General features: G+C 60.3%; 2 protein-coding genes across 5 annotated transcripts; both read right to left on the minus strand.

The window, feature by feature from the left end:
* Positions 1-218: 218 nt before the first annotated feature.
* On the minus strand, positions 219-10,092 carry ASMT (acetylserotonin O-methyltransferase). The gene is made up of 8 exons (XM_037140293.2): positions 10,021-10,092; positions 6,109-6,283; positions 4,850-4,979; positions 4,601-4,669; positions 3,371-3,489; positions 2,188-2,328; positions 813-935; positions 219-487 (listed from the first exon to the last, which is right to left on the minus strand). The coding sequence occupies exons 1-8, from the start codon at positions 10,090-10,092 to the stop codon at positions 219-221; spliced, it is 1,098 nt and encodes a 365-aa protein (XP_036996188.2).
* A 6,540-nt stretch (positions 10,093-16,632) lies between these two features.
* AKAP17A (A-kinase anchoring protein 17A) lies at positions 16,633-25,055 on the minus strand. Of its 4 annotated transcripts, XM_053673437.1 has the most exons (6): positions 24,919-25,055; positions 23,497-23,532; positions 22,643-23,420; positions 21,750-21,898; positions 18,834-19,723; positions 17,728-18,510 (listed from the first exon to the last, which is right to left on the minus strand). In XM_053673437.1, the coding sequence occupies exons 3-6, from the start codon at positions 23,402-23,404 to the stop codon at positions 17,828-17,830; spliced, it is 2,484 nt and encodes an 827-aa protein (XP_053529412.1). In that variant the 5' UTR covers positions 23,405-23,420; positions 23,497-23,532; positions 24,919-25,055; the 3' UTR covers positions 17,728-17,827. The 4 variants fall into 4 exon arrangements, with proteins under 4 accessions (XP_036996358.2, XP_053529412.1, XP_053529411.1 ...); XM_037140463.2 differs by having other exon boundaries at positions 16,633-18,510; positions 19,483-19,723; positions 22,643-23,532; XM_053673436.1 differs by lacking the exon at positions 23,497-23,532.
* Positions 25,056-26,217: the final 1,162 nt, after the last annotated feature.

The raw sequence follows: 26,217 nt of genomic DNA on the forward strand, positions 1-26,217 counted from the left end.
GGGCAGTCAGACTAACGTCCCCAAGTTGCCCACATCCTACCCCCCATGTGGAGATGGACGATAATAGAATTAAGCAGAGTCCGGCGAAGGGGCGTCGTGAAATAAAACACAAGAAACTTTAGAACAGAACACACAGTCCTACAAAGGGTCAGGCAGTGGGCAACGGCCCAGAGTCACTGGCACGAGAAACAGGACACGTCACTGAGGCCGCCTGTTCGTCACGGCGTCTGCGACTCTCCGGCCGTGACAGGCTGCAGGGGTGGCGGTGGGGGGCACCACTTCCTGGCCAGGATGGCGTCGTAAACGCCCCCGGTGGTCTGGCAGCGGATGTCCCGGAAGCCGGCGGCCTTCAGCAGCGCCTGGTACTGGGCGGGGGTCCGCTCCCGGCCCTCGGTCTGCACCAACATGTTCAGCGAGTACAGCTGTGTGGTCAGCGGCCCCCGGCCGTCTGCGTCCAACAGGCTCTCGATGACCAGGATGCCGCCTCCTGGGACGGGAAGAGGCGGGCCCGAGTGAGGGGCACACAAGCCTGCGGTCCCCCAGCCTCCGCCTCTCTGTCTGCTCTCCGAGCCCCAGCCCCCTTGCCCCGGGACACAACTTGGTCCTCACAGGCACAGTGGACTCATCGCTGACATCCCTCCCCCTTTTCAGCTGGGACACGGAAGCACGGTCCTCGCAGACCACTGGGGTGCAGGGGACTGATGGGGCAGTGTCCCCGCCACCCACGGAGGCTGCGCCCAAGTCCTCGGGAACCATCAGGATGAACGCACGTCACAAAACGGCTGCGAGGGCGCCTTCATCACACCACCTACCCGGCTTGCAGGCCTGATGGACTCTCGCCAGCAGCTGCGAGCACTTGTCGTCGGCCCAGTCGTGCAGGACCCTGGCCAGGACGTACAGGTCTGCGTGTGGAAGGCGGTCTCTGAAGAAATCTCCTGTAACAGAGGGCAGGGCCCTGGGGTCAGCCTGCGATTCGGGCCCCCTGGTCTGGACCCCACCCAGCACGGGAAGGTCTCTGGGGCTGGGGGCGCCGAGCTTTCCCGAGGTCTTCCCAGCTGGGGATCCCCCCTTGGACTACGCCCCGAACCAAGAGACATCTCAGTGAAGATAAGGCCTCCGTTCGGAGGATGTGTGGAGCTCCTTCCCTCCATCAGGTCTGGGAAAGGGTCTTGTTTGGATTCTATTTCCTACACGCCACTAGCTCTGCATCTCAAGGAGGCTGCTGAAAATGGGCCTCTGCAGCTCCCGAGGGACAAGGTGAACAAAACCAGCGTCTTTCGGCCTGAAAACAAGTGCCCAAGACACAGCCTTACGCATACGTGGTGTCTTGTGACATTTTTCCTGGCAAACGCGTACAGACCTCGGAGAGCCCTGTGCCTGCAACTCACTCAGGGCCCGCGTGGACCACACTCTGCAAATTCACAGCAAGCGGACGGAACGTCTGCCGATGGTCTCCGGAGTCTGTCCCCTGAGACCCGGCACTTAGGGAGGGAGCTGACCCCCGTGTTGGCAAGGCCAGAGGAAGTCCCACTTCAGGGCCTGGTTGACAGCCTCCTGATCTCGTGAGTCGGTCATTGTCCCGCGATCTTGCCTACAGCATTTCCGTTCTCCAGTGCTCTGAAAGCAGAAGTCTGTAGCAGGCGTCTGCACGGTTCTGATGAAGTAGCCCCGGTCCTGGAGACCGGACATCTGAGGTCCAGGGGTCCCAGGGCTGCGCTCCCTCCACAGGCTCCAGGGAGGGGCCTTCCCGCCTCTTCCAGCTCCTGGGGCTCCAGGCGTCCCCGGGCTGGTGGCTGCGTCCCTCCCATCTCTGCCTCCGTCTCGATGTGGCTTCTCCTCTGTATCTGTCACTTCTAAGGACACTGCCCTCAGAGGTAGGGCCAAGACGACCTCATCCGCGACCCTTCACTTCATCACGTCTGAAGAGGCCGTATTTCCAAATGAAGCCCTATTCCCTGATTTTGGGTGGATACAGATTTTCGGGGAGCGCTCCCCAACGGGGACAATCCTCAAGGAAGAATTAACGGTCAGAGAGTGAGAGGACTGTAACCCAGCTTCCCATCGGCCATGAGGACCCTTCTGTGTGGAGAAGGGGGGGCGCGCGGAGGGCTCTCCACGGTCGGCTTGTCGGAGAAACACGATGAATCTGTGCCTCCCCAAGGAGGCAGACAGCCCACGGAAGCCCACCTTCCTGGAAGCCCATGCGCCCTTCCTCCGGGCACGGGAAGTGCTTCCTCGCCATCTGCACGACTTCCGGGATGTCGAAGACGGTCACTTGGCATCCAGGGTACAGAGACACGCACTCCTTGGCCAGCGCCCCGGAACAGCCTGCGAGGGGACAGGGAGGGAGATGTGCAGAGAGGAGCCATCGTGGGCCCCCGCGGGTCCAGGCTGCGGACCTGGTCGTCACGGCGACAGCATCCTCTGCGTGCCCCTGAGTCTGGGAGGTCTTCCCGGCTGGCCCCACCTGGGGTCCAACCTGCAATGCAGTGTCTGAGCTGCTTCCTCCTGTGGCCAGGGCCTCTGTCCACCAAGGGCAGTCTGCCGTCCCTGGGGGAGGAAGCAGGACCCCCCGGGGCAGGCAGACGCCCCCTGGAGGACATTCCCCGGGGCCACGGAGATGCGGGCACTTCCTGATGTCCTCCCTGGAACGTCCTGCATCTGAGACACGTCCCTGGGGGCTCCTGGTCTGTTTTCTCCCCCAGGTGGCCCCCAGGGAGGGCCATTCCACCCTCTGCTCTTGTTTCTAGAAACTCGGGGCCGTTCCTCAGAGAGCCTCGTGTGTCCTCAGTGGTGATCCACGGTCTCATGTGCACGGCCCAGCATCACCCACTTCTCAGGGACACCGGGGTTCAGAGAGACAGAGCGACCTGGCTGAGGCCACACAGCAAGCAAGAGACAGGACCCACTTGGAAATCCAGGGTCGGCTCTGCCCACACGGCTTCTGCTGCCCGTGGGGCGTGGAGGGGACAACTTTGGCTAAGGACGGTCTTGCTCAGGGAACTCTGTCCGTCCCCTCCCTTCCACCATCTTGCAGGATTTGGGGGAACCCCTCTGAGCGGCAGACAAGGACGGATGACCCGTCCAGTGGGCCTGGCCCTGTGACTTTATCACTGGACGCTCAGTCAACGCCACCTGGCCCTCACTGTTGAAGGATGGAGGGCCCCCAGTTGGGGAGGGTCACCTTGGGCCGGCGACCAGCTCGAGCCCCAGTGGCCTTCGGGATGTGACCGAAGGCGCCTTGCCCACCGTCCTACACGGCATCTCCACGCTGCTCCTTCCCCCGGCCACAGGGCACCACAAAAACAGGGTAAGACTCTCGCCACAGGGAACGTGAGCGGCGGCTCCGACGCCCGCGGAGGACACTCACCACCGAGGTCGCAGATGAGGGGGAAGGGGGACAGGTCGAAAGCGGCCATGACGCTCCTCCCCTGGACGCTCCAGATGTCCTGCAGGGCCCGCATGAACTGCAGCTGCTCGTCCTCGGACCTGGCCGGCAACACCACGCGTGTTCAAACCGTGCCACGCCCACCGTGGCCGCCGGAAGCAAGGGCATGGGGAGCCCTCCGCTGGGCAGCGCTGTGCCCCCCGAACATGTTGGGGCAGCACTGGAGATGCAGACTCCACGCTGAAGAGGATGGTGAGAGCCCCCGGCAGCTGCCGCCATCCACCCAGCCCTGGGAGTGTGGCGGGAGGAGACACACGTCCTTCTCTGCAGCCACGCCCCACAGGGCTGAGGGCAAGACTAGGTGGTGTAGTTTGCAAGTCCGCAGGAGATGGGGCGACGGATCCAAACTGGGGGTTCGGACGGTGGGCCGCAGAGGGTGGCAGCAGGAGGGGTCTTGGAGGTGGGTGGCGCCAAGGAGGAGGGGCGGACGAGGGGTGGACGGATCTCTGGGTGTGGGGGCATTTCCCGGCCCATCCTCACACTTCCTCTCTCCCCTGCCCGCTCTCAGGGGGCAACCCTGCGGGTGGGCTCTCGGTGTGGGAAGGGAGAAAGGCGGTGCGCCACCCAGGCTCCAATGCCAGTCGTGCTGACCCTCAGCAACCTTGTCTTAGCCCGAGACACTCGGCACTTGTGTCTGTCTGTCTGTCTATGAACTCTCCTCCACCTGTCGTCCATTGATCTACCCCCATGCAGCTGTCTACCTTCCTGCCTGGCTACCTAGAGCCCTCAGGTGCTACCCCCCCCCCATCCTTCTTCCCCAGTCCTGCACCACTCAGCCAGCGACAAACACTGCAAATCGGACACGGACTGGGGCTCGCGTCTAGTCCCCCGAAGGCAGAGCAAACTCTGCAGCTGCTCAGGAAACCGATCCATGCAAGCATGAGTACTACGGCAGCACCTGTTTTTGCTTTGTTTTTTTTTGTTTGTTTGTTTTAAATTTTGCATGAGACAGCAACGTCCGTGTGGTTTTGTCTGTCGGGACACACTGACTCAGCCCGGTAAGGAGAACCCTTTGTAAAGCACGTGATGGTCCCATTGCTATGCTGTAGCCCTGAAGCTCGTACAACGGTAGTGGGAAAAAGCCATGAAAATAAAGTGTTGCTTCACCTAAAAAAAATGAGCAGATACTCTGAGCGTCGGGGTGACCTTTACCTGTAGATGGCGCTGAAGAGCTGGTCCGAGGGAACCCCAAAGGCCTGCGGGTACTGGTTCCTCCCCTCTCTGAAAATCAGGAGGGAGGCGGTCACTGCCCCACACCTGCTCTGCGTTTCCAAACCTGCAGGTGTCTCCTTCGCTTCAGCAAGCCACCTGACACCTCGACCCCTCACGCCCTGACCCCAGCCCCGGGGCAGCCCCGGTGCACACAACACGCCACGCCACGCCACGCCATGCCACGCCCACCTCACGGCCTGGGCCAGGTGTGCCCAGCACAGGTAGGTTGTCCGGGCCAAGTACAGCAGCATGTGGTGCTGGGACCTGGGGCTGGACCTCAGCAGGTAGGTGCTGGAGAGCTCCGTGTTTGCGTACAAGGCTGACGACACACAAAAAGAACAACAGCCACAAGAAGAAGTCACGTTTCAAGGCATCGAGGACGTTACGCTCTCCATGGGCCCCTCCGCCATGAGCGTAGACGTCCCCGCAGCGGGGGACTCATCCCGAAGGAGCAGGTGACCAGGGCTTTTTTGGGATTCTACGTATTCCCAGCGTAGCGACTTTCCACCCCTCTCAGAACAAGAGGAAGCTCACGTGGAAGAAGACTGAGGTCTCACGGCTGAATCCCCTGCCCGGCTGCCGCCCAGCTCAGCACCGGGGACCCCACCAGGCACCTGCTCCAGGAGGGCTCATCTGCAAACACCATTCCCGCTGTGGCTGCCGTGGTCTCAGCTGGCTTGCCGCGGGCCCCTGCTTCATTCCCAAGCCGGGCTGTTTGAGGATGGTCCCCAGCCCAGCTGTGTCTCCCTGCTCGGTTTGGCCCATGCCAATGTGCGCACCCAGAGCCCCAGGACCAACGTGACTCCTTGTTTGAGCAAAACGGCCACCGCCCATGGCCGCTGCAACCTGCCACACACTCCGGTGCCTGCTGGGACCCACCAGAACTGTGGTTTGTAGACTCGGCCACGTCACGAGTGAACAGACTCCTAAAACCGCACCGAAGGCGCATGCTACGGTTAACGGTTCTGACTTTTGCAAAATCAGAGCATTTTTTTTAAAAGCAACCCTCTCACCTTCCCTAAGAAGAAAGCTGGTTCAGCTGCAATGTAAGAGTAGAAGCTCGACATGAACTTTGAACTGGATGAATTTCACGTAATACACTACTTCGTTGGGATATCTTTTTCCCCCCACATTTTTATCTTGTTCATTGGATGCCAAGGCGCCCACCAGCGCAGGGAAAGGTCTAGGACAGGCATCAGCAAACTGTAGCGTGGGCGCTACACCCGGCCCCCGGCCCGTTGAGGTGAATAAAGTTTCTCTGCAAAGCCAGCGACGCCCACTCGTGTACAGAATGCTCCTGGCTGCGTTTAGGCTCCAAAGCAAAGATCCGCCGCTGGTGTGGAGTCCAGACGGCGCCCAGCACGGAAAACAGGTGCCTTCTGGTCCTTGACACCGAAAGGGTGCGGAGGGTGTGCGTCTCAAATGCCCCCTTCAAAGGCGCGTCTTACCTTTTCCCCCTCTGGTTTCCACCTGAAGGAGCCTCAGGGTCACGCAGGTGTCCAGCAGCAGCTCTGTCCCCCGGGAGCTGGCGCCCAAACGGGCGGCCACCGCATCGGAGCCCAGGGCCTCCGGGGCCTCGGCGAGAAGGTCAAACACCCCCAGCTCGCAGGCGGCAAAGAGAACCTGGGGAAAGTGAAAAGGACGGACTGGAAGAGATTGTCACGTGCCCGTGTTCACGGCCGCCGAGAGGTGGCGGCGGCAGCCCGAGTGTCCGTGGACGGAGTGACTCCCGGTCCGCCCAGAGTGCCACGGAAAGGAACGAGGTCCAGTGAAATGAGCCAGGCGCCGAGGGACAAAGCCAAAGGGATCCCCCTGGGCGGAGCCCCCAAAGCCACACATTCGCAGAGACAGGAAGTGGAGGGCGCGGGCCAGGGGCTGGGGGACGGGATGGGGACGGAGCATTTCACGGGGACAGCAGTTCAGTTCCCGGTGCAGGTAAGGTCCTGGAGGAGCTGGTGCTCGTTAACAGCAGTGCCATGAAAAACAAATGTTTTGATGGCACTTCCACTGTGCATTGAGGAAGCAGCCGTGTCTGCTGTTCCAAGGGGTTGAGACCCTTGGGGTTGACCAGATGTCCAAGGGCAACGCCACCTGGGGCAGGGATTGGTCCCCTGGGAGGGTGAGGGCCTCGGTTTGTGGGGAGCTGCCCCCAAACACCCAGGGTCCAACGTGGCAACTTCTTCTCGGGTCTGCCTGCGGGGAGCAAGGACAGGGCAAGCTCGACTCCCATTCTAAGGTAGCATGGATTCCATTTTAGTGTGCTTCCCAGATAAGGCCAAGTTCAAGGGGTTCATCATCACCCAGCCCTTAGTATATGAAATGTTAAAGGGACTTGGAAGGAGAAGAAGACAGAAACGATCGACTGTCAAATGACAGCAAGCTCACAACTATCAACAACTGAACCCAAAAGACAAAACCCAAAACAAACAAAGCAAACGACTAGAACAGGAACAGAACCACGGAAATGGAGATCCCACAGAGGGTTATCAGCTGGGAGGGGAAGAAGGGAGATTTGGGGGGAAAGGTACAGGGAATAAGAAGCATAAATGTAGGTAGAAAACAGACGGGGGAGGGTAAGAACCGTACGGGAGATGGAGAAGCCAGAGAATTAATATGCACGACCCTTGGACATGAACCAAGGGGGGTGGGCATGCTGGTGGGAGGGGTGTGTAAAATGAGACAAATGTCATAGCATAATCCATAACATGTGCTTAAAAAGAAGACTGGCCCAGCTTTGTCCTATTGCGGTGGTGACAAGCCAAGGGCATCGTTATGACGTGTACGTAGGGGCCCTCCCTCCCAGGATCCACAGCACACCCAGCACTCCTGAGAGCCAGCCGAATTCGATTCACACCGAATGCACAGCCAGCAGCCCCAGAGGGCTGGGGACATTACGGAGGGACAGCTAAGTCACGTTCCCAGACGGGAGATGGGCAACACATTTTCTGCAGAAGGACACACCTTTCCCAGACCCCACTGCCTCCCAAACAGGTCCTTGTAACCCGTGGGGGGTCTCTGCAGAAAGTTCCATCAGCTCCACCTTTGGGTAAGCTCTCCCTGAACCCTAGCAGCTCCTTTGATGACGGAGAAGGCACAGCTACGCAGCGTCACCGCACCTGTGACCTTGTGACCAAGGGAAGCCACAGACCACAGATACCTTCCCGTGCCGTGCTGGCCAGTGTAGGGAACTGGAAACAGCATCGGCACCTGAGACCCCACAGAGCCGGGGGTTTGCAGCCATCGCCACCCTCTGGGCACCTCTGTGCCTGGTGGCTCCGTGGGCACCCCAGGGTGAAGCCGTGTATTATGGTGATCGGAGACTCAGCACCGCCTCCCAAAAAATGTGGAAGGGTCTGGCTGTTCCAGGAGACTGACCACCTGACCCCAGAAACCAGCTTTGCATCTGAAATCGTTCAGCCACAAGGTTCAACCGCAGACCTCAGCCCGGACCCCCAGCCAGAGATGCAGCATGGACTGGACCCCCGACGCCCACAGGCGTGAGACCCGAGAAAGACCACCCACTGCCGATGCCCCCGTGGGGCAGACCTGACACCGATGGACCCCGAAAGAGAAAATCTATCCCGCAGTTGCCTCTATTTTTGTCAACGTGAAATTCACACAGATTCGCCATTAACCGTTGAAACCAAGCAGTTCGGGGGCATTTCGCGGACGTGCACGACTGTGTAGCCACGGCCTGCGTCTGGTTCCAGGACAGGCCCATCGCCCCCAAAAGCAGACCCGTGCCCACGAGCAGTCACCGCGAACGTGTCCCCCCAAACTGAACTCCCCCTGCTCACGGGAACCTTACCCATTGCCCTGAAGAGTCGATGAGACAGGTTTTGTGTGTTTTATGAAATAGACACTGTATTCTTACAATAAAGGGAGCTATGGGAAAGAAAATGTTACAGATAAAATCGTTCCCTAACTGGGAAGCTCAGCTAGTTAAGAGCGTCGTCCCGATAATGCCAAGGTTGCGGGTTCGATCCCCGGTCAGGGCACATGCAAGAACCGACCAACAAGGCATCAATGAGTGGAACCGCACATGGATGCTTCTCTTTCTCTCCTTCCGTCTCTCTGTCCAAATAGCAATTAAATTTTTTAAATTAAAATGTGGAAAATGATATGGAAAATACATTTAGTGTCTATTTTTTAAAAACCTGTGTGTGGGTCTGTGCAGTTCATATCTGTGTTGTCTGGCTGTGTGTGGACACACTGCCTTGGTTTCGGGGAGTTAATTTTTAATTTTTTTGTTCATTTAATGTTCATTTAAAAAAACCTTTATTACTCTGTCACCAAAGGTCTCCAATGTTTCAATATCTGTATTTTGATGAGCACTGTCTGCTTTGTGTCCTAATTGTACATGTCCCTTCTTAGAAACATCATTCTGGGTGCCCGTCAGTAAATGAATGAATCAAAAAATTGTGGTACATTTACACCATGGAATTCTATGCAGCAGAGAGAAAGAAGGAGCTACTACCCTTTGCAACAACATGGATGGAACTGGAAAGCATTATGCTGAGTGAAATAGGTCAGGTGCTGAAAGAGAAATACCATATGATCTCACCTTTAACAGGAAGCTAAACAACAAAACAGACAAGCAAGCAGAATAGAAGCAAAGACACTGAAATAGAGAACAAGGGGACAGCGACCAGAGGGGAGAGGGGAGGGAATTTCAGGGGGAAAAGGGGAAGGGATTTAGAGGAACAAGTATGAAGGACACAGGGACAAGAACTAAGGGGGGTGGAAATGGGAGGGAGGTGGGGAGCACAGGGGGGTGGGCTGGGAGGGAGTAAAAAACAGAAAACTGTGCTTGAACAACAATTAAATAAATTTATAAAACCATCATTCTGAGGGTGGGGCGATGGAGGAAAAGGCAAAGGGCTGGAGAAGTACAAGTCGGCCGTGGCAGGATAATCACGGGGGAGCAGAGTCCAGCACGGGGAACACACCCGACAATATGGTGATGAGTATGTGTGGGTCTGGGTGGGGGCTGCAGACAGTGGGGGTACCCCCGTGTAAGAAGTCACAGAGGTGTTTCATCGCTATGCTGCACACACGAAAGGAATACGAAAACCCATTGGAAGTCGGCGGTAATGGAAAAAAATTGAAGAATTTAAATACACAAAGAGGGACTAAATAAAGAAATACAAACCTCCTTCTGAGAGGGGGGCCAGGGGGGCCGAGACACCCCCACAAAAGCCCCTTGCTGCGGGGCCCGGTTTCGACCCAGAGGCATCTGTCCACAACGCTGCGGTCTCCCTGAAGGAGCCCCCGGCCCCTGGGCCAGGCACACCCCCATGCGCCACCCCCTCTCCCGTCCAAGGTACTGAGCGTGCCCCGTGACCCCCCTGGGCGCCTACCTGGGAGACCATGAAGCCGCAGGAGTACTGGTCCAGCAGGCTCAGGGCGGCCTGCTCTCCGGGGGAGCCCATGTCCCTCCTGCCCCTGGCCGTGGGGGGCCCCGCTGGTCCCGGGTGCAGGGAGCTGGGGTCCTTAGCAAGCTTGGGGGCTGGAGGCTGGGGCGCACGCCCCCCAGGGACACCAGACGGCCACAGCGGAAAATCCCCTGAGCCTTATGAAGGGGCTGGCAGGGCTTACGGGGGGGGGGCGCCAAGAACCGCTGACGTCATTCTTAAATGGTATTACTTTGTCCTTCCCTTAATTCCTCCTGGTGTTTGCATTTAATTAGAAATGAGAGATGACGTGTATCAAGGTGGCCAGGAAAGGACGCCGTCCACAGAACAAAGTGACAGGAGGTGCTTATCAGTGACCCGCCCCACCAGGGCGGCGTATCCAAACCACATAAGGAATCCACTTCACGGAAGAACGGAAACCACAAAGAACCGGACTGAAAGGGGGTGGGGGGATGCTGAACACATGTCCCTCCAACGAGAACATGCAGGGGCCCTCCGACCATCACGCCACAGTGCGGAAAAGCGCGCTGACAAAGGTCACTCCCTGTGTGTCCTGAAAACCCCCCATGAACTAGGGACAAAGGGAACCTGCCTCAACATAATAAAAGTTTGTGTTCGCGTCGTTCAGTGATGTCCTTCTTCACTTAAGCATTTCTAATTGCTGCATTGTCGCGGGATCATTTATTTTTATGTGGACACGTTTAATTTATTTAAAGTTTATTTGACCCATGGAACTACCGGGATTTTTCATTAATTACGTTCATGATTGTAAAATGTATTTATTATTTTAAAAATGTGTTTCTCTTCAAAATTTATGTTATTTTTTTACTTAATTTTTTCATGTATTTTATTGATTGTGCAATTACAGTTATTCCATTTTACCCCCTTTACTTCCCCCCCACCCTGCACACCCCGCCCACCCACATCCCCCCAACCTTAGTTCACATCCATGGGTCGTACGTATAAGTTCTTTAGATTCTATATTTCCCATGCTATTCTTACCCTCCCCCCATCTATTTTCTACCTACCATCTATGCTACTTATTCTCTGTACCTTCTCCCCTCTTCTCCTTCTCCCACTCCCCTGTTGCTAACCCTCCATGTGATCTTCATTTCTATGGTTCACTCCTGATCTAGCTGTCCTCTTAGTTTGCTTTTGTTTTAGGTGTGGTTGTTAAGAACTGTGAGTTTGCTGTCCTTTCACTGTTCATCTTTTTTATCTTCTTTTTCTTAGGTAAGTCCCTTTAACATTTCATAGAATAAGGGCTTGGTGATGATGAACTCCTTGAATTTGATCTTATCTGAGAAGCACTTTATCTGTCCTTCCATTCTAAATGAAAGCCTTGCTGGATAGAACAATCTCGGATGTAGGTCTTTGTATTTTATGACTTGGAATACTTCTTTCCAGCCCCTTCTTGCCTGTAAGGTCTCTTTTGACAAATCAGCTGACAGTCTGATGGGGACTCCTTTGTAGGTGACTGTCCCCTTAGCTCTTGCTGCTTCTAGGATTCTCTCCTTCATTTGAATCTTGGCTAATGTAATGATGATGTGCCTTGGTGTGTTTCTTCTTGGGTCCAACTTCTTTGGGACTCTCTGAGTTTCCTGGATTTCCTGGAAGTCTATTTCCTTTGCCAGATTGGGGAAATTCTCCTTTATTATTTGTTCAAATAAGGTTTCCACTTGTTGTTCTTCCTCTTCCCCTTCTGGTACCCCTGTAATTCGGATGTTGGAGCGTTTAAAGATGTCCTGGAGGTTCCTAAGCCTCTCCTCATTTTTTTGAATTCTTGTTTCTTCCTTCTTTTCTTGTTGGATGTTTCTTTCTTCCTTCTGGTCCACTCCATTGATCTGAGTCCCGGTTTCCTTCCCATCACTATTGGTTGCCTGTACATTTTTTTTTCCACTTAGCGTAGCCTTGGTTTTTTTTTCATCTAATTTGCTACCAAATTCAACCATTTCTGTGAGCACCCTGATTACCAGTGTTTTGAACTGTGCATCTGGTAGGTTGGCTACCTCTTCATAGCTTAGTAGTAGTTTTTCTGGAGCTTTGATCTGTTCTTTCATTTGGGCCTTTTTTTTTTTGTCTCTGTGCACCTGCTAGGTATAAGGGGCGGAGCCTTAGGTATTCACCAGGGCGGGGCAACCTACGTTGCTGTGTTGTGACGCTGTACGTGGGGGAGGGTCCGAGAGGGAACAATGGCGCTTGCTCCGCTCTCTGCTGGATTTCAGTCACTTCCCCCGGCTTCCCACAAGCAAACTGGGCCCTTGAGTCCCAGGTGGGTGGCTTATGTACATTCTAGGACCCTGTGGGTCTCTCCAACAAAGTCTCCTGTGAGGCTGGGAGCTTCTCCCGCTGCCGCCTCAACCCCCACAGGTGTTTTCAGTCAGAGGTTTGAGGCTTTATTTCCCTGGGCTGCGACCTGGGGTTGCAGGTCTGTCTCTGTCCCCAGGTGTCCCTGCCAGTTTATCTGCATGTGAATGTGGGACCGCCCGCTCTCGCTGGCTGCTGCCTGGCCACAAGTCCTCTCCGCCCGGCTGCCCATCTCTGCCCCTCCCACCGGTCTGGGTGAGTGTTTCTTGGCTGTTGGACTTCCATACAGTTCCATTTTCTCTCCGTTCTGGTTGTTTTTTGTTTTCAAATTGTTGTTGTCCTTCCTTTGGTTATGGGAGGAGGGACAGTGTGTCTACCTACGCCTCCATCTTGGCCAGAAGTCCTAAAATTGTGTGTCATTGTGTTTTTAAATGTATTTATTTCCCGAAGTTCAGGTCATTTCATTAGTTCAGTTGGGTCTCATTTCACGTGCACGGGTCATCGCTTGTCCCAACGATGTGTAAGCCTTTGGTTCTTTGGGCTCCGAGGTGAGTAATATCTCCGCACTGTTCCCAAGGCCTGGCAACTGCCCACACCCGCCTGCGAGTCTGTGGTCCACGCTGTCCGTCCATCTGGGGGCTCTGGGCCACGCCCACATCACCCTCCTCTGGGCAATGTCCCCGTAAGTCCCCTCCGAACCCCAGGTCCCCACCGGCCACCGCACAGGCAGCCGGTTCCCTCGTTAGCCTCACAAGGTCATGTGCCTGGACTGAACCAGTCTCTGTGGTTACCTCCACGCCTCCCTGGAACCCGCCCTCAGGGACCGGGAGCACCCACGCCATGTCCTGCCGTGCCCGGTGGCTGCTCACCTCCCGCCCTCGGTGGTCCTGGATGAGGTCCAGCACCTCAGAAGGCAGTGCCGGTGGCAGCTTTAACCCCAAACACCCGCGAGCTTCCCTGGACGCCAGCATCTCTACTACGACATTGCTGTAGGTCAGGGGTGTCAAATTCCTTCTCAGCAGCAGCCACATCAGCCTCAGGGGTTGCCTTCCAAGGCCCGAATGCCATTTGAACTCCTGAACACTTAAGGGGTCCTCGCGTGTACACAGTGCTAAAATGATGTCAGCCCTGGGAAGGCCACCGTGAGACCAATGTGGCCCCCACAGAGAAGGAGTTTGACATCCCCTGCTTCAGGGGTCCCTGCCGATGGGCGCGGACAGGGTTGATTTCCTGTGTCCTTAGGGACAAGCAAACCAATAGTTCTAAATGATTTAAATGAATAATGAAAATGCGTGCATGTGATTAAAACACCGTGGCCTCTCCTTCCCAGTCCTGAGAGTCAGGGGGAGGAGGAAATGCGCTGGGGGTCAGCGTGTACGAACAATATTGAAGGCCTCTGCTATATCTCTGGTGCTGACTCACACATCCAGTGAGATTTCCTTGAGCGTGTTCTTGTTTTGGCTTCTTCTACCTTTCTCTTGCTCTGGGCTGAATCGGTCCTGCCTCCGGGGAGGGGCTGTCGGCCGCTGCCCATTTCCGACCGTGTTACACAGAGCGGGCGGCTGACTTTCCCCAACCCGGGAGCCCACCAGCTGCTCACGACTCTGCATGTCTGCCCTGAGTCTGGGGACCGGTCACTTGTTTGGGGGTGGAGGGCAAGTCCGAAGGGTGAGCCCCACCCCCTCTTGGCGTGAGGTCATCTTTGCTGTGTGGTCAGATGGGTGACAAGTCCTGGGAGACATCGAGGGTGACAGATGAGCTTACAGGGGAGGGTGGGCACGAGCTGAAGTTAAGAGGATGGCAGAACTTCCCACCCTCTTACTAGGGGTGGGGCGGGGGCGGGGGACAGGGCTACTGGCCACAGATGGCATTCTCTTGATTGAATTGCCAGCGGCCTTTGTTAAAGCCGGCTGATCTCCTGAGCCGCCCAATCCTCCCTTAAGGCGATGACTTTGGGAATGAGATCCGTGGATGGGAAGGCCCAGGATGCACTCCCTGGACACTGGAGCCTGATGCCTGAGGTTCAAGGTCAGTGCCTGGATTCCCCCCATCTGCAGGCACAGTCTGTTAAAGATTTCACTGACTTTCAGGGGCACCGGGAGGGAGGGGCAGGAACATGGATCAGCTGCCCCGGCCGGGAATGAAACCTGCAACCCAGGCACGTGTCCTGACCGGGAACCGAACCCTCAACCTTTTGCTCTGCGGGACAAGGCCCACAACAGACAAGAATGGGTGCGCACTTGGCCGCTGAGTGTTTCTGGGGGACGCACCCATGTCCTGGAATTAGACCATGGTGGCAGCTGTGCCACCGAATACACCAGAAAAAAACTGTGCTGAAGTTCATCCACTTTACACGGGTGGGTATTTGGGCATGTGGATTATATATTCCCAAAGCTGCTACTTATCCCCCCCCCCCTTTTTTTTTTTTTTTTTTGAAGACCAGTTTCAGAGAAAATGTAGAGATTTCTACTATACACGCCCGGCTTTCCCAGAACCACAGCCTCCCCAGGAAGGCTGTTTTTTAAAGAAAAAATTGTTCTGTGGGAAGTTAGGAGCTGTTAAGATGCACTTGGCCTGCAATAACCTCCCCGCAGGCGCCCTCCCAAGTTCACTGCCGGGGGCTGTTTGTTAACCCGCCTGCCTGTTCCCTGGGGCCCCCGCACCCACAGGGAACTAAGGGACCGGCGTGGGAGGCCGGCAGTGACACCCCAGCTTCTGTGGCCTCTGAGGACAAGCGAGAGGGCGAGCAGTCAGCCAGGCCTGACCAGAGCAGGAAAGGTCAGGGACAGGAGGTCACCGGGACGGAAAGTCTCTCGGGCACGACCGGCAACACAGGCATGGAAGGCTGGGACCTCATCCCCAGGGTGAGCTGTGCACCCCTAGCAGGTCGCCGGTCACGGGTTTAGACCCCTGACTGGGGGACAGCCCCCAAGGACCCCCGTGCAAGCCCTTGTTTGACTTGTCCCTCACGCACGGTGCCCTCAGGACAGGGAGGTTCTGACCCGCGTCCAGTAACCTGAGCCACAGAGCCTGGGTCTGCAGACCACGGAGACCGCGTTTCCGTCAAAGCAGGGGTCACGTTCAGGCTCTGTGTTTCAGTTCGAGGCCCAGGAAGCCGCCCGGCCAGGCTGGGGCCAGGAGGCACCACGCCCCGGAGGCCACACCTGGAGAGCTGGCCCTTACCCTACTCCGGTCTTCCCACGAGACCGCCCCTGAAATCCCCACCTTTGGGAAGCAGATCGACACCCTTAGGACCAAGGACCCGGGGGGGCCCTGCTCCCTCTCCCACGCCGGACCGCCGGACAGACGGCAGGACAAGAATGACCGCGGGCCAAGCAGGGCATCGCAAACGAGTATGGAGTCAGCTCTCCAGCAAGACGGGACAACTGTTAACTTGTGTGCGCCTCACAATGGTGCCAGAATCCAAAAGGGAAAAATGAGTACAGTTGGGAGGCACAGACTATTAGATGTCTCCACTATGGGTGCAGACATCACCACCTGTTAGAGGAGTAACAGACCCCAGCAGGGAGGGGAGCCGGGGTGCACTGGCCTGCTCCCACTCCCCCGGCCGTGGCTCTGGAGGGACATCACGGCAGAGCTTGTCTGAATGCAGATTCCTGAGTCTCTTCCACGGGGACAGCCACTCTCTCAGCTTGGGGTGTCCTGGAGCCAGGCCACCCGCAGCAGATGCACCCCACCCCCACGCTGGCACCCCCGCCCAGGCCAGTACAGCCGGGTGCATACCCGACCCCACGGCCCACCGCCCCAGCCTGCGCCCTCTGTCCACGTCCACGGGGGCGTCACCTCACGCCCAACTCACAGGGCGCTGGCTGGGTGGCGAGGGATGGGCGGGAGTCCCGGCCGTGGGGCCTGGCCTGTGCGTCCAGCTGCGCATTGGCCGTCATTTCCTCTGCGAACACCTCCCCGGCGGCTTCCTGCTGAGCTGTGAACACGCTCTGTCCGCGTCTGCTGTGGGGACCTCCACCCGGATCCCCGGGCCAGCACTTGCAGTTCCCCTGGCCTAGGAATCTCCCTGCACCCTGCGGAGACCCCCGTGGCCTCGCAGAAGCCCTAATGTCCCCCCTACCTCGTGGCTTGGGACCTTCCGGGAGATCCTGCGTTTGAACCGGCACCTTCTCCAGGGAGCCGGGACCCTGCCCCAGGGCCAGGGCGGGATGCCCCGAACGAGGCCGAGGTCAGCCACGGGGCCCCGAGGGCTTCCCACAGACAAACCGCACGCGCACAACGCTCTTCACTGGAAAAGGTTTTATTTCACCGTAAAAATGCCAACTGGAAACAACACCGTCTTTCCTAACGCAAGCGTGACAGCTATCTGTAAGGTCTTCCGCGCTTTAGCTGCAGAAGCAGATCGTTACAAAATTTAACAAGTGTGCAGCCTGAAATCAGTTGGAAACGTCTGGAATAAAAATAATTTAGCAAAACAGCTTTTTAAAAAAAACCACGCGCGCTAACCTTGACGAGAAACCGAAGCTGCGCCCCAGCCTGCCCTCCGCCAAGCCACTGAACTTGGCCGGAGGGAGCGTCCCTGCAGCGCAGGGCCCTCCGCCCCCGCGGACCGCCCGCGCCCTGGGCCCCAAAGCAGCAAAGGCCCGCCGGAGCTCCCGTCCTGGGACGCTCTCCTTCCCCAGCCACGACTTCCTCTGTCAAGGTCACTTGGTTCCTCGGGCGTCCCAGCCGCGGTGCTTCCCAGTCCGTTAAAGTCACAAAGAGAAAAATAAAGAGAAGAAACAAAAAAGACCCAGCCGGGCAAGGCTTCCCCATCCTGCCCCGCGGGACCGTGGAGACCCCACGCTGGCCACTCGTCCCCAGAGACCGGCCATGCGTCCGCCGAGACGTGGGTGACGCAGGCTGGCTGCCGCCAAGCGGAACTGGGGTGCTGCGCCGCCCTGTTTGCACGGTCGGCAAGTCCCTCCGCGGTCGCCCGGGGCGTTTCTGCGGAGCGAGGACTGGCCACGTTAAAGCTACTGGTCAGAAGTCTTACAGGAAACTCAGGGCTGGTGACAGGCGGCTCCACAAGGGACCCCAGGGCCGCCGGTCGTCGAGGAAAGGGCTCGTGACACGCTGCGCTCTGCCAGGCGGAGGCCCCGGGAGGTGTGCTGGCAAGGCAGCGGGAAGAGGAGCCAGGACACCCCGGGCCCCGCGCTTCCGGGCGCCGGCAGCACGCGCCCCGCACTACCTGTCCCAGGTGCTGCGGTGCCGGCCGGGGGACCCGGAGCGAGACCTCTGGCCGTGACGGTGGCGGCTGCGCTTCCTCCCGGAGCTGCTGCGGCGGTCTCGGCTCTTCTCCCGGTGGCCTGAGCGGTCCCTGCTGGGCGACCTCCTGGACCGAGCGTGGGCGGGGCTCGCACTGTGCTGGGGGCTGTCGCGCTGGCGCGAGCGCTTCCTGTGGGAGCGGCGCTCCTTCCGGCGCCCCCTGTCCTCCCGGCTACCCGCCCGCCGAGGCCGGCTGCGCTCCCGCTGCTGCCTGTCCGCGCTGCCCGGGGCCCCGCCCGCGCGGCCCCGGCTCCTGCTGGGCTCCCGGTTGCACTTGTCTTGCTCCGAGCGCGTGTCCTTCCGCGGCGCGCTCTGCTCGCAGGCGGGGGGCGTGCCCTTGGGCTGCTGGTTGTTGTCCGGGATGCAGGAGAGTACCGCGGGGCAGCGCTTCTCCGGGGAGGCGTCCTCGGGCGCGACCGGACGAGAGGGCTGCCGGTCCCTGCACTGCGCGTCCTCGGTGGCGTTCCCGTTCACGTTGGTGGGCGCACACTCCGCCTCGGGCCGTGGCGGGGTCTCCTTGGGGGCACTGGGGGCCGCCTGGGCCCCGAGCAGATGCGGAGAGGCGGCACGCAGACAGCCGGCCGACACGGTCTGCAGGATGTCCAGCACGGGCTGCAGCAGGTCCGCGTGCGCGACGCCCAGGTCCTCCTGCGCCTGGGGGTCGTCCACCTTCTTGCTCAGCAGGATGCTCAGCAGGCGCTGGCGCAGCTGCCTCTCCTTCCGCTGCAGCCCCAGGGCGCGCTCCTTCTCCTCCTCCACGCGCCGCAGCTCCGCCTCCTGCAGGCGCCGCCGCTCCTCCAGCTGCTGCAGCCGCAGGGCCTGCTCCTTCTGCTCCTGCTCCTGCACCTTGGCGGCCTGCGGGAGAGAGGCACGGCCTGAGACGGGCTCGGGGCCGCCACACGCTCGCTCGGGCAGCTCTGGGCTCTCCAGGCGCCCCGCGGTCTGCGGTGCTGGGCAGCGGCCCGGCGCCCATCCCTGCCACGCCCGGCGGTCATGCGTCCGGCCGAGGGAGGCACACACCCTGCGGCAAAGCCACTCGGCACAGCCCCAGGGTGGGCGTTGTGGGGGCAGCCCCGGCCCCTGCGTGGCCACTGCAGCAGGGAGCTGAGGTGCCAACGGGAACGCAGGCTGCCAGGGACGTGCTGGGCCTGGCCTGGGTCAGTGTCTTCAATATTCACCATGAAATAAGAACTGAGCTGCCACAAGTCTCAGCGCGCCTGCCATTGTCCTTCCCGGGGCCTTATCAACGCTGCAAGCAGACAACAGGTTATGGGGTCGCCCCACGCCGCACGGGCGCGTGGCCGCCTGAGTGCAGGTCTGCCCGCGGCCCCGGGCCCAGCTCACGGGAGTGACTGGCGAAGCCTGCAAGGGGCACAAGGAGGCTCTCGGGCCTGAGGAATCGTCCACTCGGCACGGACAAGGCCTGCCACACCACGGCCGCGGAGCAGGGACGCGGCCGGCTGGGCTCTGCGGCGGGCCCCGCCCTCGCCCCGTGCCCTGGGCTCCTGGCCTGGTGACCTGACCCAGCCTGGCCAGCATGTCCCAGTGGGAGGAGGGCCACGAGAGCCCGGGGACCCTGTACGAGCTCCGCCGCTGGGCCCTGGCCACCCAGCCCCCAGCAGGGAGGTGATGCTCCCTCGCCGCCCCCCCCCACCCCCGCTCCCCGAGCCTGACGTCCGGGACCACGCACAAACCCAGCAAACCCTGGACGGCGGGTCCCCCTCCGTGGGAAGCCCAGTCCTTCCGGCTCCAGCGGCAGCGGGCCCAGGCCCGGGCCGCGGCATGGCCCCAGTGCGCCCGCGTGAGGACGGCCGCCGGCTCCAGTACCTTGGCGCGGCTGAGCAGCTCGGCGATGAGCCGGATGGACTGCAGGTTGCGCTGGGCCAGCAGCAGCTTGCGCTCCTCCAGCCTGATCTTCTCCTGCAGCCGCCTCTGCTCCTCCGCCTGCAGCTTCTCCAGCCTCTTCTGGTTGCGGCGGAGCTCGCGGTCCCTCTGCTTCTGCTCCCTCTTGCGCAGCTTCTCCTCCCTCCTCCGCTCCCTCTCCAGTTCTTCCAGCTCCTTCTGCTTCCTGTGCAAACATGCCAGGCTGTGAGGCAGACGTGAGGGGCGGGGGATGAGCCGCACCCCTGAGCAGGCGGGGGAGTGGGCGCCAGGAAGCCGCTCCCGTGACTGACCCCTGCAGCTCCTCCCCCCCAGCTGCTTCCGACACACCAGGCGGATGCCAGAGCGGCTCCCCACGGGGACGGTCCCCAACCTGGGCTGCACATCCCTGTGGGGCCGAGCGGAGCAATGACACCTGAGCACACACAGACACAAGGAAGGTTCCAGGAGCACTGCGCCCGGGGAACATTGCAGCACAGAGGCTCACGCGCGTACAGCCTCTAGTGTGGAGTCCGCAAAAGCAAACCACAGTGACAGCATGCCCAGGACGGCTGCTGCCCAGGGCTTTTGGAGGGATCCTGGAAATGAGCACCCCAATGCCGGCAGCCAAGACCAGGATCGCCAGGAAGTCTGGAGCCCCCACACACACACACACTCCCGGGCTGGGAAGTTACTCAAACCACCGAGGGACGTGGCGGCAAAGACAGACCTGCCCCAGAAGCACCAGACACAGCAGAGACCCACAGCCATGCCCCACAGAGAGCAGAGCGTTGGGTGCTGGGGCCAAACTGCGCTGCACACCAGGAAGGAACCAGGCACAGCGGCAAGGGCCCCACACCAGACTTCCCGCCACACTCGGGCCCGGGCCCCCAGCCTCGGCAGCTGGGGGTCCCTGAGGCCTCCGGAGCCTGCGGGTGTCCGCCACAGAGAACACACGCACTGCAGGCCACGCCGTCCTGCCCCAGAGCGTGGGGGTACGGCTGCACCCCACCCCTCGTTAGCTGAGCTGCCCACAGACACGCTCGCCGGCAACGCAGCAGACACACGGCGGACACACAGGCCCCAGCTGAGAAAGGGTGCGGGCTGTCCTGAACGCCCGAGCCCCCCCCCCCCCCCCCGCCTCAGGGCCCGGCACACGCCCCACCCCACAGGACCCCTCTGTCCTCAGCCCTGCCCCCCCGGACAGCCTGCACCTGCCACCAGGGCCGCGGCCTGACCCACGCTGTCCCCCCGTGAAGATCAGGGAGTGCCTTGCCGAGCGGCCCCCGGAGTCGTGTTATGAAACACTGGGCAGCCGGGGTGACGAGCAGCACCCTCTGCGGGTCGTGGGTGACGCCTGGGCAAGAGCCCACTGCAGACCCTGGCTGGGGGCCGGCCTGCACCTCAGCGTCCTCAGCGGACCTCCCCCCCGACCGCAGAGTGAGACTCGGGGAGAGCGCCTGCTGGGACCCACGGCTGGGGCTCCGAGGGCGGCAACGGCTCAGCAGACACACCTTCGCAGACACTCCACTGACCCGGGCGAGGACGGAAGGGAAGACAGGGCCCCACCACGGCGGGGCGATGTTCCGCCAGCTCCGCGGACGGAGAGACCGAAGGGCGGTGGGGAAGCAGGGCGGCCCCACGCCCGGGCCCAGGCCTGAACTGCAGCGAACTCGGAGCCGAGGCAGACACGCCGGACGGCCACAGCCCGGGGCAGGCACGGGCACGCAGAGGTGCCCTCCCTCCCAAGCTCGAGAACACGGCGCCAGATTCACTACTTTTACAACAAACAAGACACCTAAGTACAGGGACAACGTGACCCGAGTTGGCCTCCCGACGCCTCTGCAGTGGGCGGGGTGGGGGAAAGACAGGCGCCCTGAGGGCCTGGGCGCTGCAGCGGGTGTTAGGACGCGAGGGCAGAGCCGCCCTCCCACCTGTTCTGTCGGGACAGCTTCGCCCCCCTGCACCCAGCAGCCAGGACACACGGGGACAGGCTCCATGGGGCCCACCCAGGCCGGGCCCCCAGTGGGACTGAGCCTGGAGGTGCGACCAGGGCAAGCACTTGGGGCCCAGTTCCCAGCAGCCGCGGCACGTGAGAGCACACGCATACACACAGACACAGCTGGAATGTGCACCCGTGCACAGGCACACACGCGTGCAGACCCACGGGAGCACGCACGCACACACACACGCACACACAGGCAAGCAGCAGGCCCAGGGCGCCCGCGGCCCACCTCTCCTCCGCCCTCTGCCGCTCCTCGGCCTCCTTCTCCCGCCGCTTCTGCTCCTCCCGCTGCTGCTCCAGCTCCTGCAGCTTCTGCCTCTCCAGCTGCCGCTTCTTGATGGAGGCGTCGCTCAGATGTTTGGTGGAGTCGAAAGACACCTTTGAAGGAAACACAGCGCCAAGTAGAGAGACCACCCACAGCACCGCTCTCCAGCACACAGGCGGGCCGGCGCCCACACTGGGAGCCACCGAGTCCCTCTGCGCCCGGGAGCCGCCCGACCCGGGGCCTGGGCCGGGATCGCGCAGTGTCTGCGTGCAGACCAGGCCCCCCGCTCCCATGGGGTCCTCATGCAACCGGGAGGACGACCCGGCCCTGAGACCCTGACCTGCCTCACACTAAGGAGAACACAGAAAACTCCCCCTTGCACAAGACCACTATCCCTTCCGGCTCCGGGGGGGCCCTGCCACCCCCTGGACCGTGGCCAGCACCCAGAAGCCACAGGGCCCGGGCCTCTGCTAACAGGGTGTACGCTGTCTCCCGGCTGCAAAGGCCGGAGTCCTCTGTGAGGCTGCTGCCCTTCTCCTCGAAGGCACACAGGACAGAGTTGACAAGGGTGAAGGACACGACCCACCCTCCTCTAAAGGTGGGGGGGGGGGTGTCAAAAGCACCAACCCGTCCCAGCTCTTTGGCTCCGAAGTCCTTGCAGACCCCACAACAACGTTCAAGGGTACGGCCGGGCGCGTGCACCTACACGTGGACTCTGTAGCACCCACGGGGGCTACTCACCTGTGTCTGCGCCTGAAACGCTCCTGACCACAGGGGGGTCGGTGGTGCCCCCCAGCCCCCGCCCATCCCGAAGGGCCGCCGTGCAGCCAGGGTCCCTCGAGGAGGCCCGGGCTCACCTTGATGTTGCAGGCCACGGCCTTGCCGTCCTCGCCCTTGTACATGAGCTTCATGCCGCGCAGGGCGCTCATGGCCTGGATGAAGCCGGCGTACTCGCAGTACTGCACGTAGGCCTCGAAGTTCAGGTGGCCCCCAAAGCTGAAGGTGTGGAAGTTGCGGCCAGTCATCTCCTCGCGGTAGGGGTCCAGCATGGGGATGTCCACGTTGCGGATGGCCCCAAACTTCTCAAACACCCTGACCAGCACCTCCTCGCTGGGCTTCTCAGAGCCCGAGTCCTTGAGGGCGAACCACTTACAGGGCAGCCCCTCCAGGTGGACGGTGTCGGGGCGCTCGCCGGGCAGCGTCTCATTCATGTCCTTGGCGTCGCGGAAGAAGGAGTCCCAGTCGTGCCGGCTGGGGAAGTCGACCTTGAACTCGGCGGCGCGCACCTTGAGGATGTCGGAGAAGCCGCTGAGCTTGATAGTCTTGCCGTCCAGGCAGGCCAGGAAAGACTTGACCAGGCTCTTGTTCTCCACCTCGCCCTCGAAGCGGATGAAGTCCATGGTGCTCTTGGAGATGCGCAGCGTGGAGAACTGGTGGCTGTGCACCATGCCCTTCAGCCGCTCCATCACCTCCCAGTTGGAGATGGACTTCCCGGGCTGCTTCAGCTGCGGCAGGGCCACGCTGATGGTCATCTTGGTGATGGGCTTCAGGTAGAGCCCGTACACGGGGCACAGGTCCACCGCCTCCGACGTGTCATGCACGATGGTAGCCGAGGCCATCGCCGGGACCGGGGGCCTGGAACACACACCGTGGTCAGCTCCCGAGGCCCAGGGAGGAGACACGGGACCGCCTGCCTCTCTGCCCTCCCCACCTGAGGCGGCTGTTGGTTTTAAGTCATCAGATTACACTGAAGGGAGAAAGAATGGGATGGAAAGAAACTTTTAAGGACAAGTCAGTACCCGAGCCCCCGTCGGCGCCGACCTGCACCGGGTACCCAGGGCCAGCTCCCCACCCCCCGGGGGCAGCAGTGGGGAGAGGCAGTCTAGAATCCCCCTAGCTCTGCAGAGGGTGCAGGAGACTGGCTGGGGAAGGCATGCAGTTCAGCTCCAAGAATCAGGGACGATCTTGGAGGAGGCAACCCAGTGTGGGTGTCCATGAAACAAGAAGTTCTGTGCCAATAAGACAATCCCTCTCTTTGCCAAAGTTAAAGTTGAAAGGGACACAGCCTTTCACCAGCTTGGGGCTGGGAGTGACCTGTGGCCTCTTCCTCCCCCGCCCTCTCTAGGCAAGTCTCCCCTACTGGTCAAACAAGTCCTCGAAGAGCCAGGCTCCAGCCAGGAGCTGGCACCAGACACCCAGTCAGTGCAGGTGGCCCGTCCAGCCACCTGCCCACCAGCTCTGCTCACCCACCAGCCGCTGTGGCAGTTCCAGAGGCACAAACACTGGGGCACAGCCAGAGGGCGGAGACCCAAAGCAGGAGGGTCTGGGCACCCCCAGGACGCTGGGGAAAAGGCAGCCACACCCCCAGCACTGCCCTCAGTTAACCCAGGCCACCCCCAATCCCTAGTGGTGGGGGGCATCTCCAATGCTTCCAACCCCCTCCAGCAGCCTCAGGAGCAGCCTGCCTCCCCCAACGCCTCCCTGTCATTTGGGTACCCCCCCACAATCCCCTAGGACCCTCGGTACCCCGGCTTCCCCAGCCTCCTGTGGCCCTGGCTTTTGAAGCGCAGCCCCCACCACCCCATCCCGCAAGCAGCAAACTCCTCACTACCCTCGGTGTCCATGGCAACCCCCAGACCCAGGTCCCCACCGCGCCATCGCTAAACCCAACCCAAGGTAGGTAGGCCCACGGTTATGTCCTGACCCTCAAGGACCAGCGAACCGCGGTCCCCTGGACTCTGGCTCCCCGATCGCCCAGTATCCCCTGCCCCCCAGACCAGTACCTCGGGGCCGCCAGGACTCCAGGACCCCGCAGACCCCCGGCCCCATAAATCCCTCAGCGCCCAGGACCCCCCGGACCCGCAGGCCACAGTGACCCCGACCGGCCGCAGATAACCGACTCCCCCTCCGAAGACCACCGCCCCACAATGCCCGCAGCCCCGGGGTCCCCCGGATCTCCCGGACCCCCAGTCACCCAGTACTGCCGACCGCTCGAGGACGCCAACCGCCCACAGACCTGGGGCCCGGCCCCCGCCCCCGGCCAGTCCCCGTCGCCGCCGCCGCCGAGCCCCCTTCGGGCGCCTCGCAGACCCCGGCCTCCTCGCGGAGGAAGGCGGTTGCGGGAGGCGCTCACCGTCGCGGGGCTCCGCCTGCGTCCCCAGCCGCCGCCGCCCTGGTCCCAGCGCGCCGCGGTCCGCCGACGACCCCGGCAACAGCGGCCTGTAGCCCGGAGGCGCCACCGTCCTCCGGAAGCGCCCCGAACGTTGACCGCTCCTGTGACGCACTTCCGTTTCCGGCTCTCGGGCCGGCGGAAGCGGACGCGCGGCGGCCCCAGGCTTCGCCTCCTGGCTCTGACCCCGCCCCTAAGGCGGGACTTCCGGAAGCTCGGGGGTGTCGGGCCCAAACGGCCCTGGTCTCTGCACTGCGCGTGCGCGACGTCGTTCGGTTGGTGGAGGGCGGGGCGCGGGTGCTGCACCTGTGGGCCAGAGTGGGAGGTCGTCCGCGTTAACCCCGGGAGGAATGGGGCCTGGTGTTTTCCCCCCAAATTATCACGATGAGCATAAATAATATAGCAGTGTGGACTAATTTCAAATTACTTATTATCCAGCCGTATACTGACTAGTTATTTCACTTACTGCATGAGGCGTGTTGATTAATTATCCATCGTGAAATTTAAATTATTTATTATCTCATCAAGCGTTTATTATTTAACTACTTTATTTAGTATGCATCTAGATTGTCTAAATTAGACACTTCCAGGTGACATGGTGTTCTCACGTGATATAAACATGAGTTACTGTAATATTTTAAATGTTTCTTATTGTCATATTCTTGATACCACTCATTTTCAGTGACATGGAATTTAGAGATAAATAGACTACAGTTGATATATGGTGTGTAATGTAATTTTATGCATCTGGAGAGTGTATGTTTGTGTGATACTACATTCTTAGACGATCACACCGTTGGATTATAAATGAGCCAATTTCAATGTATTCCACTGGCCCATTGTGCCAGACCCTGCAACAGAAATGATGCCCCAGGCATGTCCCACGAGCCCCCCAACTGACAACCCCGGCCTGGGGAACGAGGGGGGAACCCTCTGCCCACACGTTAGCATCATGGGGACCACGGTGGGGACCCCATGTCAAGTGGCCTTTCACACAGAGAGGGGCTCCTGGGGAATTGCTGGGTGTGTGCTCTGGGTGCCTCCCTAGTCCCACGATCTTGACCTTGATGTCCGCCTGACAAGGACACAGAGGCTCCCAGGGTCCCCTGGAAGGGAGCTTGGGCTTAGATCCCCCGGGGCAGGCCTCCTAGCAGGGCCAGCATCTTCGCTGTCCTCTTCCCCCTTGTCCTTGGAAACACAGAGATGTTTGCGGTTCCCCACACGACTGGTGTCCCCAAGACAGCCTCGCCCACGGAGGGCACC

Source organism: Artibeus jamaicensis, unplaced genomic scaffold (assembly GCF_021234435.1).
Source record: "Artibeus jamaicensis isolate MK-2021 breed Jamaican fruit bat unplaced genomic scaffold, CSHL_Jam_final contig_859, whole genome shotgun sequence".
NCBI classification, from domain to species: domain Eukaryota; kingdom Metazoa; phylum Chordata; class Mammalia; order Chiroptera; family Phyllostomidae; genus Artibeus; species Artibeus jamaicensis.